We start from the raw sequence: 12,657 nt of genomic DNA on the forward strand, positions 1-12,657 counted from the left end.
CAACTCAACCATGCAAAAACCCATTAACAACCTCTAAAAACCTCCCCGGCTGCTCAACCATCGGCAGATGTCCGGCCCCCTGTACAATCTTCAGCTCCGCACCACCAGGAACCTTCAAGTCCTCCGCCATCTGCGCCATGGTCTTAGGCAGAACGCCATCACTATCCCCCGCAACGAAGAGACCCTTGACGGTGGCTTTCCACATCCGCTCACGAACATCATACGCGCAAAGAGCCTGCATGGCCTTCTTGAATCCAGCCAGGCTATTATTGCGCACGATTTCCTTGACGCGGGCTGGGACGTCAGGTTGAGTTTCGTACGATTGCGCCGTGAACCACCGCCGGGTCGTGACTTCGGACAATTCCTCGCCGATGATGGGTTCCGACGTGGATTGGGATTTTGCGCCTTCGGACTCTGCAATGGCCGCGCGGTCGTTCCATGCCTTCCTGTTTGTCTCGGGTGCGGAACTGTTTGTGTCGCAGGCGATGAATTTCGTGACACGGTTGGGGTAGAGGAGTGATGTATTGAGAACGGTTACACCGCCGAGGGAGACACCGATAAGAGTAGCCTGCGGGATGCGCAGCGCGTCAAGGAGCGCAATGATATCAGATGCCAGGACGTCAACGGTAACAGGTGTCTCAGAGGCAACGGCATTGCGGCCGCGCGTGTTATACCTCAGCACGCGGTACTTCTTATTCCTCGGGTCCGAAAGGAACTGGCCAACAAAGGCATCCCAGATGGTATAATCGACGAGAATGGAATTACTCAGAACAAGCACAGGCGCAAGCGGATCCGTCGACCCTTCAAGCCGATACGGGATCTCAACGCCGTCAGCCGTCGTGACGAAACTCTCAACAGCCGGGTTCGCCGGGTCCGGGAGACTCCGCGTGCGCCCGTCATTAGATGACCACGGCCCGATTGTATCAGCCGACGCAAGCGACGAGAGCTCACGCGGCGCCGGGCCGAATGTATACGCCCAGTTATACTCGCGTCGGGTCTTGGAGGTTAAACTCTCAGCGATGCGTTGCCGCCAGGCCGTCTCCATCGACGCCTTGTGCTCCGCCCCGCCGAGCCCATTCCGCGGCGCGAATTCATGCAGCGCGACGAATTCCCTCTTATCGTTCGGCGCAATCGACGACGTAACGAAGAGTCGACTCCGGCGCCACCCAGGCACGCGCGCGAGCATGGGGATATGTTCGTCCTTATACCAAGCCTTCAAGTCGTCCTCCTTCGCAGAATCAGCAGGAAGGGTCGAAGTATTCGAAATAAGAACGTGACCCGCGGCGTCAACGTCGGGTATATTTTCAGTCGGCACAAAATCACCCGCCTTCTCATCCTGCACTAGGTCGTAGAGTTTCCGACCCACGTCGATCTGGGCCATGGTTGCCTTTTCGCGCGGGGTCTTGATCCCGTCCCCGCGGAGGGAGAGGTACGTTTCGCGCGTGAGCTCCTCCATGTCTGTGATGTCGTACAGAGCGACCCATTCTGGCTGCGCGCCATCGACGGCGCGGTATCGAAATCCGTTTGTTATGAAGGGGAGACGCAGTCGGAGGGGGCCGTGTTCGGTGTTGTACCACTCGTGGAATTGGGCCGCGGGGAGGGAGGGACGAGGTTGCATCGTCACGTACAGGAGGCCGGGGGTCGCCATTTTGTTGGATGTCAAAGGAGGTATAGGTATGTTGTCAATTGTAGAGGAGGATAAATTGAAAGGAATAGAAACGCCCATGCCCCTCCATGGTTTCTGGGCCTTAAGTTGAAGTCATTCGGGAGCGGTTGTGGCGACGATTGCCGACTTCGCAGCCGATGAAAGTGCCGGGTAAACGCTTGTGCGGGGAACTATGGCATCCCACTAGGCTACGGTATCTATACAATTTCTATGCTCCGAAGTATATCAAGGCCAGAAAATATATACAATTCCTACGCTAAATGACATAAATTAGTCCACGCGGTCCAATTTCTGCACAACAACTGCAGTCGCAGCACCACCGCCGTTGCAGATAGCCGCAACACCATACTGGCCATGTTGGAGCTGGTGTAGCAAAGTCGTCAAGATGCGAGACCCTGAGCTACCCAGCGCGTGACCCAGAGAGATAGCGCCACCGAGAGCGTTGACTGTGGCATTTTCAAGACCGAGAATCTGCGAAAGTTAGCGATGTTCGGTAAGGCGAGCAAAGTGATAAGTAACTAACCTTTTTGTTGGCTTCAATAACAGCAGCAAAAGCCTCGTTGAATTCCCAAACGGCGACCTGGTCCTTGCTGATACCGGCTCGCTCAAGAGCAATGGGGACAGCCTTGGCCGGTGCGACGGGGAAGTCCACGGGGTCGACAGCCGCATCGGCAGAAGAAACAATGCGAGCGAGAGCGCGCTTTCCAGCGCCGAACTCGCGCGCAATGTCCCTGTTAGCAAGGACCAGAGCCGACGCGCCGTCGTTCATCGTAGAAGCATTGCCCGCTGTGACAGTACCGGTGCCATCCCTCAAGAACGCGGGCTTGAGCGTGGGCATCTTCTCAATGCGCAGATTGTCGTATCCCTCATCCCGCTCAATCACTATATCTCCCTTCTTACTCTTAACAGTGACCGGCGCAATCTCCTCAGCAAACTTTTTCTGGCTCCAAGCCTTCTGCGCACGCTCATACGAAGCAACCGCATACGCATCCTGAGCCTTCCGCGAAATATCATACTTCTTCGCTGTCGTCTCCGCGCAGATCCCCATATGGAACTGGTTATACACATCCCAGAGCCCATCCTTAATAAGCCCATCCTCCAACTTCAACTCCCCAAAGGGAGGAAGCTGGCTCGAGCGCGGAAGATAGTAAGGCACACGAGACATATTCTCCATCCCACCTGCAATCTGGGCCTCCGCAAGACCGAGCTGGATGTTCTGTGCCGCGAATACGACAGCCTTCAACCCCGAAGCGCAGACTTTGTTCACGGTCACGGATTCGACGTTTGGCGAGAGGCCAGCGAAGATCGAAGCTTGGCGGGCCGGGGCCTGCCCGACTGAGCCTTGGAGGACGTTGCCCATGTATACATCTGTAATTTTCTCAAGGGGGACGCTGGATTTTTCGACGGCAGACTTGATGGCGACGGCGCCGAGCTGCGGGGCCGAGACGGAGGTGAAGGAGCCGTTGAACTGCCTCAATTAGTATACACCTCATGATATGTGAGATGGAGACGTACCTTAGCTGTAGGCGTCCGAGCGGCACTCAAAATGTACGCATCCTGAATCTCCTTGAAAGCCGGGCGGGCGGCGCTGAATTGCCTCCGCGGCTGGTAGGAAGCGGGGAAAGTCGTGCGCTTGAGGAGGCGGGCTGTGAGCCCGGTCGGCGTTTGGATGGCCATATGGTTGTGAAGCTGCAGAGCAATGCTGTGATGGATGAGAAGTAGACTATGTTGACGTCAGGTAGATGGAGAAGAGACGTTTGAGGTCGTTGAGTAGAAGATCCCTTTCCCCGGATATGGCGCCGCCAATAACCGCCCCCTCCGCATCCACTGCCGAGGCTGAAGTCACATGACCAGGGCGGCATGGATTCCGTTCTACGGACTACAGAGTGTGCAGAAAACTTGATATCAAGGATTGAAGAGAAATAGTAGTCTTCTCCGATCTCCGAGTTGGCCGATGTTGAGCCTAGGCTGCTGCAGCTGCGCGGAAGGTCCTGCTTCTTCGCTCAGCTCTGGATTTCAACTGGGGTTGCACATCATTATCTGTAATATATATAAATCCCCGCAGTAAATACTACCCGATAGCACATATCACATTCAGATAACATATATCAAGGCCATATAATAGCCCACAGCCTGAAGCATCAAGTAGTGTATCGGATTATCAATCTTCCAAATACCAGTCGCCATCGGAGCATCGGACCCAACCCGAGGCCCATCGGACCTCCGACCAGGCACTCCATTGCTTCTCCACAGCCATTGTGGGATCGCCACTAAGACAGCAGATTTTGATCTGGCGACAAGGATCCATCACGTCCACGTCACCCACTCAGCAAGTAACGGAGAAAAGCTAAGCATTTGACCGCCAATTATGGGGTCTTTTTCCCTGGCTTTCCTGTTGGGGGTTGTGTCGGCACGTACTCCGACGGCTGTAGTATTAGTCTAGTGATTATTGATAAAGATGGGATTTTCCAGGTTTAAAGGATGCTGGTGCTTGCTGTCAATCATTCCTTAGGTCATTTTCTCACGGGCATTGTGAGTCAGTTGACTTACAGCTTCAATTGGCATCGTTTTGTGCTCAGTTGGTATAAAGCGCGTCCGATGAATTCTGTATCCTATCAGCCAGAGCCAGTATGACAGTCAACAAACAACATGCAGCCGAAAAAGCGCTGCATGACCAAACCAACATCCTCCCACGAGGGCGGCTCCTAATCGTCTTCGCCGGCCTCGCAATCTCCCTCTTCATCTCGTTCGTCGATCAGAACGGTATCTCCGTGACACTGCCCACAATCGCCGAGGACCTGAACGGGAAGAACACGATATCATGGGCGGGAACGTCATCGCTTATTGCGAATACCATGTTCAGTGTGTTGTACGGGCGGTTATCCGATATATTCGGGCGGAAGATCGTGTACCTGTGTGCATTGGCACTGCTGTGCATCGCCGACTTGCTCTGCGGTCTGTCGCAGAATGCAGCCATGTTCTATGTCATGCGTGGATTAGCGGGCGTTGCAGGAGGGGGAATCAGTTCGTTGGCGATGATTATTGTCTCCGACGTTGTCACGCTCGAGCAGAGGGGGAAGTACCAGGGTATTCTGGGTGCGTCGCTAGGTCTCGCCAACGTTGTTGGTCCGTTTATTGCAGCGGCGTTTATTCTCAGGGCCACATGGCGCGGGTTCTTCTGGATGCTTTCGCCGCTGGCGGCTTGTTCAATTGTCGTGGGATACTTCCTTATTCCTGATTCTGCGCGCAAGGACAGTTTCCGGACGAATCTGAAGCGGATCGATTATTTTGGGATTATCGCGTCTTCTATTGGGATAATCTTCCTATTGATTCCGATTTCTGGAGGTGGCTCGTACTTCGAGTGGGATTCGCCGATGGTTATCAGTATGCTTGTCATTGGGGGCTTGTCGTTGATTGCTTTCTTCTTTATCGAATGGAAGGTTGCTGTGCTGCCCATGTTGCCCAGTACGTCTCTCTGTATGCGATATATCAACGGAAGCACTAACAAGCATCAGTGGAATTCTTCAAGAATAGAGTCATCGTCGCGCTATTCCTGCAAAGCTTCCTCCTAGGCGCAGTATACCAGGCATACCTCTACTACCTCCCCCTCTACTACCAGAACGCCCGCGGATGGAACCCCATCGTCTCAGCAGCTCTCACGGCTCCTTTGGTAGCATGTCAATCTATCTCCTCCGTCCTCTCAGGCCAATACATCTCGCGACGCAAACGATACGGCGAGGTAATTTGGTTCGGATTCGGCAGCTGGACACTGTAAGCACCACCTCACCTCACCCCCCTCAGCGCACGCACCCGGAAACCAAAGTAGAGCACAGAATGAATCTAACCTGAACAGCGGCGCCGGCCTAACCCTCCTCTTCAACACAACCACCCACCCAGCCGTAATCGCCGTAATCGTCGCGATAACCGGCCTCGGCGTAGGCTGTACCTTCCAACCAACCCTCGTCGCCTTCCAAGCACACTGCACAAAGCGACACCGGGCCGTCGTCATCTCAGACCGGAACTTCTTCCGCTGTCTAGGCGGTGCATGCGGGCTTGCGATTTCCGGGGCTGTTCTGCAAGCAACGCTCCGCTCGAATCTGCCAGCTGGTTATAAGCACCTCTCGAATTCGACGTATTCGCTTCCGAGTCAGAGCTCCGTTCCTGGGGATGTGTGGAGTGGGATTGTGGGTGCTTATAACCAGGCGAGTCATGCGGTTTTTGTTCTGCAGGTGCCGCTCATCGGGTGTGCGTTTTTGGCGTGCTTGTTGATTCGGGATCACGGGTTGGAGAGGCCGAAGGAGCCTGGTGAAGAGGAGGAGGAGAAGAAGAAGAAGAAGAAGAAGAAGAAACAGGAGAGCACTGGAGGGGATGTGTCTGGGACGGCGACTCAGGCTTTGACGCCGGCGAGGAGCTCTGTTTATGTGGGAAGTGACGGTGAGAAGAAGAAGCAGGAGGTGTGAGACCGAGCTTGAGAGATTTGTTATCGTTTGCATTGGTGGTGTTTCTGGGAGCGAGTTTTAGCATCATAGACTTAGAATCAGTCAGAACATCATGTTTATATAACACAACAAATGGCGCCTATATTCTCAACGTCTGCAATCCTGAATCCGATGGATGTGAAAAGATACCCCGGTCGAATTCCATGCTGAGCAAAAGGTTATCCCTACTTGATATTGGCCTGCTAGGGCGTCAGTCTATCCAACGAGAAAACAATCGTATTACAGTCGAAAGGATCGTGGCTGCGTCTTTATCTCATAGACCATATGTCATAAGAACTAGTACCTCAGCGGCTTGAGGGAGGAAGAGTGAGGATAGATGAAGTTGGAGAAGTATTGTGATGTTGCAAATATAGCCCGGGCTCTGAGCGCGGAAGCCGGGAAATATAGCTTTTCTGAAGACTATGATGCTTCGCCTCCCACAGGACTCGGTAATCGAATCCTACTCCAGGCGTCGAAAAGATCCTTATCACCAGGCGCTGAGCATTCTCGCAGCTCATACTGACCCCATAATAATGCATCTCGAATAAAACGTTGATGTTCCTGAACGGAGATGTTCCTGGATCCATCCCTGCAAGCACATCAAAGTGGAACTGGCGATGTTCGTATCTCAATCGTTGAGCAAAAGATCGCTCTTTCAGGGCTGGATCACATTCGTAAAGATAATGGAACTGGACGGCCAAGTGTATCAACAAGGCAGGATCTTCACTGGGGTCGTCCAGCCAGCTTTCAATCAGGCTGTTGAGTGTGGCAGTGATGAAAAGCACAATGTCCGACCGGATGGCTTTTCTCGTAGTTCATCCGTCTCAAGAAAACGCTCAAGAGGGACGCGCTCGAGGACCGAGTTGGACGTCAGAGAAAACTTCCAGTCTCAAACCAAGAGAAGAGTAACCTTTCCCCCTGAATTGGGATGTAGCAGTGACTCGTGTGAGATCTCCACCTCTGCGTCGCCAATTCGAAGGCAGGGCTGTGTGTCGATAGTCCATCCAGCTCTGCTGAGGCAGTTGGCAGCTGAGTTCAAATCCTGAACAAGAATCCATAGGTTGAACACTACTGTTGGAACACCGTAGTAGTGAAGAGCATCTTCGAACCAGATGACATATGGGATTGTGTTTTCGTCGAGAATGAGATAAGGTTCGTAGCGTACTATGGGCCGAGATTCGGTCGACATGGTGTTCAGAGTCCTTCGGAGACTAAGAGACTAAGGCGACTGGCATCTAGACGGCGCTTGAGAATTAGTAGGATTCAAGTTCAGTGAAGAGACACCACGGGCGAGTGGTACGTGGTGCTTTGTTGAGGTTGAGCGGGGTCTTGAAAGTTGAAGTTGATTCTAGGTACCTACTACCTAGCAACTGCCATCGACACTTCACCTGTACATAGCATCCAGTCCATAAAGTGGTGGATAAATTTTTTACGCAATATTCGGAACTGTCCTCTGCTCTATGTACCATCCTCACTGCCTCTCCTCCAACGACACCAGCTCGGCAGCCGTAGCACTCGCAGCCCTAGCAACAAGCGGTAAATCCACATGCCCAACCAAACCTCGCCCCCAGATCTCGGATATAGTACTGCAAAAGATCAGGCCAGTTACATATCCTAGCAATACCCAATATCTTCCCATGCCTCTTCACCGCAGCCGCAACCGTCTCCAAGCCATCCACAAACGACGGATGGTCGAAGTCCCCCGCCACACCCAGTTCAATAGACAAATCGTTTGTTCCCACGAGAACAACGTCCACGCCGTCGACGGCAGCAATGGAGTCGACGTTCGCTACGGCCTCGGGATCCTCGATCATCACGATGACGATCGATAGCTGTGTGTTTCCGACGGCTGAGACGTCGCTGATCGAGGCGGTGCGGTAGCCCATGTGTAGTAACATCCCGGTGACTGATCGTTTCCCGAAAGGCGGGCACTTGGCTGCCTTTACGGCGGCCAGGGCCTGTTCTTTCGTTTTGAAGAATCGTCAGTTCCGAAGTCTCCATGCAGGCTGCAGCCATACTGCGAGAGCAATCCAGCAACCTACCAACAGTGTCAACATGAGGGATGATGACGCCCTGCGCGCCATTATCAAGCACCCGCTGTATAAACCCCGGCCCTGCTCGTCCTGGAACCCGAACAATAGATGAAAGGCTGACGTTCATAGCAGCGACAGATAACCGGCTGGCTGTTTCGAGCGAGAGGCTCGAATGCTCGAGGTCGATGAAGAGCGCGTGGAAGCCTGCATTCCGAGCGATGTAGACGATTTCAGGGGAGGTGATGAACTTGACGCCGAGTGTCTAGGAATGAAAGGAGAGGGCTCATGTTAGTGCTTTCTGCGATGCAAAGTTTCGCTTGAGGAAGGTTCACATACCCTGCAGACCTTACCCTGGCCGTCAGATTGATGAGATTGCTGGGGAATGCAGATGCCATGGTGAACCGCTCAACTAGAAATTTTCTCCACTAAGACTCGAGTAGCTCATGAGAGGTCAAACGTACAGAGACAGTGTCTTTAAGAGACCATGTCATTCGCGTCTTCTGCGTCGTTTTAGTGGAGCAGTTGGGTAGAGCCCGCACACGGCCCCAGTGTCCGAGTCCATTTCCGTGTAGTGGTAGGATTCCGGGGAGAATCTTAGTATCGCTACATTTTTGTCTTGGGGTTGGACCCGTGGACGTTGTGACGGTCTGGCAATTGTATGTAGAGTGAGCGTCGGGTGTAGCAGCCGCGGATGTGGAGTGTGGAGAAGCGTGGACCCCAAGTGCGGCAGCTCTTGCCGTCCTTAGGGGAAAGCTGGTGGTTGGCGCGACGGTGATTTAACACTAATCCTCCTAAGATTAAGTAATAAATATTTACTAAAAGTTATAGATAATCTAGAGTATCTCTTCTAATAAATATTTTTTACTTAAAAATATGAGTGTGGTAACACTCCTAGTAACGAAGTCGTAGGCCAGAGGCCTCGACAGTCGCCTGCCTGCCTCCCTAGTGAGGCGGGCTTCCTACTGCTATTTATCTACCGCAGCAGGGCCAGGAAGGACAGGGGCTGCACTCCCGCCGAGGTCGGTGGCTTCAGCTGACGACCTCGCTGGCCGCGAGTTGAAGCTATCCCGACATCGCCGGTAGCGATCCGCAGCCAGTATCACATATATAATTCATAACTTATACTATCATAGATGCCCATGTCCTTTTACTGCTGCCAGCAAATTTACTGTACCAAAAGTAAAGGTAGACATACGCAACGCGGACAGGGTATTCTTTGCGACAGTACCAGTTGCTTGTGATAATCACAAAGGATGGGCTCACAGCTCCCTCGAAAAACCCCAAGAGGAACCGAATGGCGCCAATTCTGCTGAAGGCTTGCGAAGCAGCGAGGCAAATCTCGGCCCCACCCCAAAGTACACTGTGCCATCTTCAGTTGGTGGGTTTTCAAATTGGACTAGAGTAGCAACTTACATTGCGACTCCGACAAAGTATGTAATCCTGACCCTGCTCATAAGGTACGCTACTGGATATTGAGAAACAAGCTGACCGAAATAGAAAAGAGATACAGCCCACGAGAATTCGGAACCGGTGAGCTTGAGATCTTCTTGCAGGTCAAAGACAGCGGCGTAATTGATACTTTGCTTATCCAGATCTGTTCCAACTTTGTTAGCCAACTATCCACGCCGTGGACTGATTTCTGAGGCTCTGAGGATCACAAACATTGGAAGAAGTAGAAAATTGCCATTAGCGGCATAATTACGCGGTCAAGTTTTCTAACAACCTTTCTTTCTTCACCAGGGTCAATGACAGGTACAGTATTCTGCTCTTTTTTATGCTCAAAGCCTACACTTTCCTCCATGGTAACGTCCTCTTTGATAGAGCGGGACATGGCTTTGACGGTAGGACAGGGTCGTTGGGCAGGAGTAGAGATTGATTGAGTACCTAGGCTGGGGTCGACCCTATTGACTTCCCCGTGGGGATAGCAGGGGACACCATAGCTCTTAAATATGATCTTCATCCTGACTGGGAGCTTCCTTTGTGGCCAGGACCATGCGTGACAACTTGTGGCCCGCTTCGCGCGCTTTTCCAGAGGTGGTCGACCTGGGCGCCAAGCCTGGGGTAAGCCCTCGGATGTGAAAGCCGCACCCCGGTGGTAGATGTCGCTATGCGGGGAGTTGAAGCCTCGTGAGAATATTGACGCGGGATCGAGGGCCGCGGGACGGTTCTGTTAGGGTTCCGTAGGCATAGCTGGTTTGCATCTATAAAGTCCAGAGAATCCTGAGCCATTTTTACGGGGTATGCGATGTTGCTTCATTATCTCGGGTTCACTCGAAGCTTTGCCAAATATTTACCTTCTCGAAGAATTTCCTCCCGCTGCCGCGGAACATTGTCAAAGGCTCTTCCACACCATTCTCCCGACAGATCCTGAGGTGAAGAACTGGCGGAACAATGCAACGGCAATCCTAGTTCGCGAACAGATTATCTCCGCCGGTGACGTTTTCCAGGCAAAGAATCTCAAGGCGATCGGCAAACAAGGGGTGGGCATTGACATTATCGGTCAAGATGCTTGCGCGAAGAAGAAAATCCCCATTCTCAACACGCCAGGGGCAAACGCACAGTCAGTTGCGGAGCTAGTCCTCTCGTTGACTATGGCGGTTGCGCGACAACTCAGACCAATCGTGGTGAAACAGGCGGCGAACCAAGCAGTGCGCAAGGAGCATTGTTCTGGTATCACCCTCCAAGGAAAGACAATAGGAGGGATCGTTGGCATGGGGAACATTGGATTGGCTGTTGCGCGCATTTTCCGCCGTGCTTTCGGATCCCCCGCACTGGCATACGATCCATTTGCTCCGAAGGACGCATGGCATGATATTGAAAATACAAGGGTCGACAATGTTGAGGAGATGTTGCCTCACTTGGATATACTGACACTGCACCTGCCCCTGACGCCGAAGACTCGGAACTTCATTTCCAGTCCACAGCTTCAGTTCATGAAGAAAGATGCGATTCTAATCAACGGCTCGCGGCGGTATTGTGAATGAAGACGATCTGATTCAAGCATTGAATGGGGAATGGCTCTATGGCGCAAGGCTGGACTGCCACGACGAGGAGCCTCCTACCTTGAAGAGGTATGAGAAGCTCTGGGCCACGGGAAGACTCATCAGTACGCCCCATATTGTGGCAACGACTAGAGAAACCCAAGTCCACACCGCCACTACGGCGTTGAGCAGGGTCTATGAGTTCTTGACGACAAATTGAATTGAAAGGCTCTTCTCGGGTTGCAGTTAGTATTATCGAGCGGGATAGCAGTAGAGTCCTGCACGTCAATCAGACAATAAAAAAACATCCAGCAAGATTTCAGCTACTCACATTGATGTCATCAAATGTTGCATTACTGTCAGTCTGGGCTGTATGTATTCAAGCTTTAGCGAAATATTTGCCTTTCAAGCGTTTCCCAGTCAGTTTCAACCGTTCCTGCTAGAGGCAGACCATTATTGGAATAGAATGAGTAGAAGTCACGAGGATCCTGCTGGAGGAGTAGTTGGTCAATGTCCGTCACCCACTGCAGAGTGGGCTCAGTGAAATCAATGGGTATCGTGTTGTCCTGCTAGGATGACCTATGCCTTTCTGAGTCTCAATGCGGGAGCCGGGCATTGCTGACCTTTCGATCTCTTCCCCTAAGGCTGAATTCTCCTGTCCTGCGGCTCTGGTCCGTTGCCCAGAAATGCCGAGATAATCACACCTTTGGACAATATCGGCTCGTCGGTTATGAGATGCTTTGTTACCATGTGAGCTAAGGTAATCAAGCAATTCAAGCGTTGAATTGATATCTCTCCAACACGACTCTTTGTCCGGATAGATTGTGCTCGATAGAACAAAGACGAAAGCTACCGAGAATATAGCATCGAGATTGAAGAACCCAAAATTTGCTAGTGTGGTCTGGTTAAACTCGTGTAACTCGCGAATACTGGAAGCTTACCCAGTAATTGTTGCTGCTGCAGTGCCTGTAAGATATTCAAGCTGCGTTGAGCAGCATCAATGCAAGATTTTGCAAATTTGTGCAACGGCTCGGTTGTCTTTTCTCGGTTACCGTGGCCTCTGATGATCTTTCCGGCCAAATAGAGTAGGGTAGGACGGGTTGTAAGCATTATTGCCTGAGACGGTCAACAGCAAACTCCATGCACAGAGAGGGAGGGAAACACAGGGATATTTCTCTGCATTTGCTGCTTCACATCTTCCAGGTCTGCGCGTAGGTCGATGCCCGAGCAGAGTTCCAACCGAGGGACCAGGGGGAGCCCGCTTTCCTCGACAGTTCGCGGACGATGGGTCAACGCGATTATCCTGGAAAAGGTCGTCGGAGATGGATAAGAGAGAAGATTCTTGGTGACAGCCCATCCGGAAATACCGCTGGCGCCGAACACCAGGGCGACATTATTCTGCGATTTGGTCATGATCTCGAATGTGTCGTTCAGTTCCTGCTCTTTGACTTACTCTAGAGTGTAGTACCTAGGTCCAGTACTTATATGTGAGTAACCCC

At 52.2% G+C, this 12,657-nt stretch overlaps 7 protein-coding genes across 7 annotated transcripts; 2 read left to right on the plus strand and 5 right to left on the minus strand.

Moving 5' to 3' along the window:
* Nucleotides 1–4: 4 nt before the first annotated feature.
* Nucleotides 5–3,343, minus strand: BDV17DRAFT_278869 (Thiolase, N-terminal domain-containing protein; the record flags this gene model as incomplete). The annotated part of the gene is made up of 5 exons (XM_073759616.1): nt 5–1,336; nt 1,367–1,576; nt 2,009–2,137; nt 2,190–3,134; nt 3,182–3,343. The coding sequence occupies 5 exons, from the start codon at nt 3,341–3,343 to the stop codon at nt 5–7; spliced, it is 2,778 nt and encodes a 925-aa protein (XP_073620562.1).
* A 645-nt stretch (nt 3,344–3,988) lies between these two features.
* BDV17DRAFT_250377 (putative MFS transporter) lies at nt 3,989–6,215 on the plus strand. Its single transcript, XM_073756320.1, has 3 exons — nt 3,989–5,131; nt 5,182–5,437; nt 5,520–6,215. The coding sequence occupies exons 1-3, from the start codon at nt 4,297–4,299 to the stop codon at nt 6,124–6,126; spliced, it is 1,698 nt and encodes a 565-aa protein (XP_073620563.1). The 5' UTR covers nt 3,989–4,296; the 3' UTR covers nt 6,127–6,215.
* Nucleotides 6,216–6,564: 349 nt separating this feature from the next.
* Nucleotides 6,565–7,399, minus strand: BDV17DRAFT_298079 (uncharacterized protein; the record flags this gene model as incomplete). The annotated part of the gene is made up of 4 exons (XM_073763615.1): nt 7,055–7,399; nt 6,930–7,024; nt 6,696–6,900; nt 6,565–6,663 (listed from the first exon to the last, which is right to left on the minus strand). Exons 1-4 carry the CDS (start codon nt 7,331–7,333, stop codon nt 6,565–6,567), a joined length of 678 nt encoding a protein of 225 aa, XP_073620564.1. The 5' UTR covers nt 7,334–7,399.
* On the minus strand, nt 7,400–8,572 carry BDV17DRAFT_298081 (HpcH/HpaI aldolase family protein; the record flags this gene model as incomplete). The annotated part of the gene is made up of 3 exons (XM_073763616.1): nt 7,400–8,107; nt 8,187–8,439; nt 8,528–8,572. 3 exons carry the CDS (start codon nt 8,570–8,572, stop codon nt 7,668–7,670), a joined length of 738 nt encoding a protein of 245 aa, XP_073620565.1. The 3' UTR covers nt 7,400–7,667.
* Nucleotides 8,573–9,351: 779 nt separating this feature from the next.
* BDV17DRAFT_66737 (uncharacterized protein) lies at nt 9,352–10,277 on the minus strand. The gene is made up of 2 exons (XM_073764932.1): nt 9,840–10,277; nt 9,352–9,771 (listed from the first exon to the last, which is right to left on the minus strand). Exons 1-2 carry the CDS (start codon nt 10,135–10,137, stop codon nt 9,587–9,589), a joined length of 483 nt encoding a protein of 160 aa, XP_073620566.1. The 5' UTR covers nt 10,138–10,277; the 3' UTR covers nt 9,352–9,586.
* Nucleotides 10,278–10,417: 140 nt separating this feature from the next.
* On the plus strand, nt 10,418–11,378 carry BDV17DRAFT_278874 (uncharacterized protein; the record flags this gene model as incomplete). The annotated part of the gene is made up of 2 exons (XM_073759617.1): nt 10,418–11,148; nt 11,210–11,378. 2 exons carry the CDS (start codon nt 10,418–10,420, stop codon nt 11,376–11,378), a joined length of 900 nt encoding a protein of 299 aa, XP_073620567.1.
* Nucleotides 11,379–11,391: 13 nt separating this feature from the next.
* BDV17DRAFT_66739 (fungal specific transcription factor domain-containing protein) lies at nt 11,392–12,576 on the minus strand. Its single transcript, XM_073764933.1, has 3 exons — nt 12,100–12,576; nt 11,490–12,049; nt 11,392–11,436 (listed from the first exon to the last, which is right to left on the minus strand). Exons 1-2 carry the CDS (start codon nt 12,266–12,268, stop codon nt 11,676–11,678), a joined length of 543 nt encoding a protein of 180 aa, XP_073620568.1. The 5' UTR covers nt 12,269–12,576; the 3' UTR covers nt 11,392–11,436; nt 11,490–11,675.
* Between the last annotated feature and the right edge of the window lie 81 nt (nt 12,577–12,657).

The sequence above is a fragment of the Aspergillus undulatus genome (genome assembly GCF_047715775.1).
Source record: "Aspergillus undulatus strain CBS 261.88 unplaced genomic scaffold BDV17scaffold_2, whole genome shotgun sequence".
In the NCBI taxonomy this organism is placed as follows: Eukaryota; Fungi; Ascomycota; class Eurotiomycetes; order Eurotiales; family Aspergillaceae; genus Aspergillus; species Aspergillus undulatus.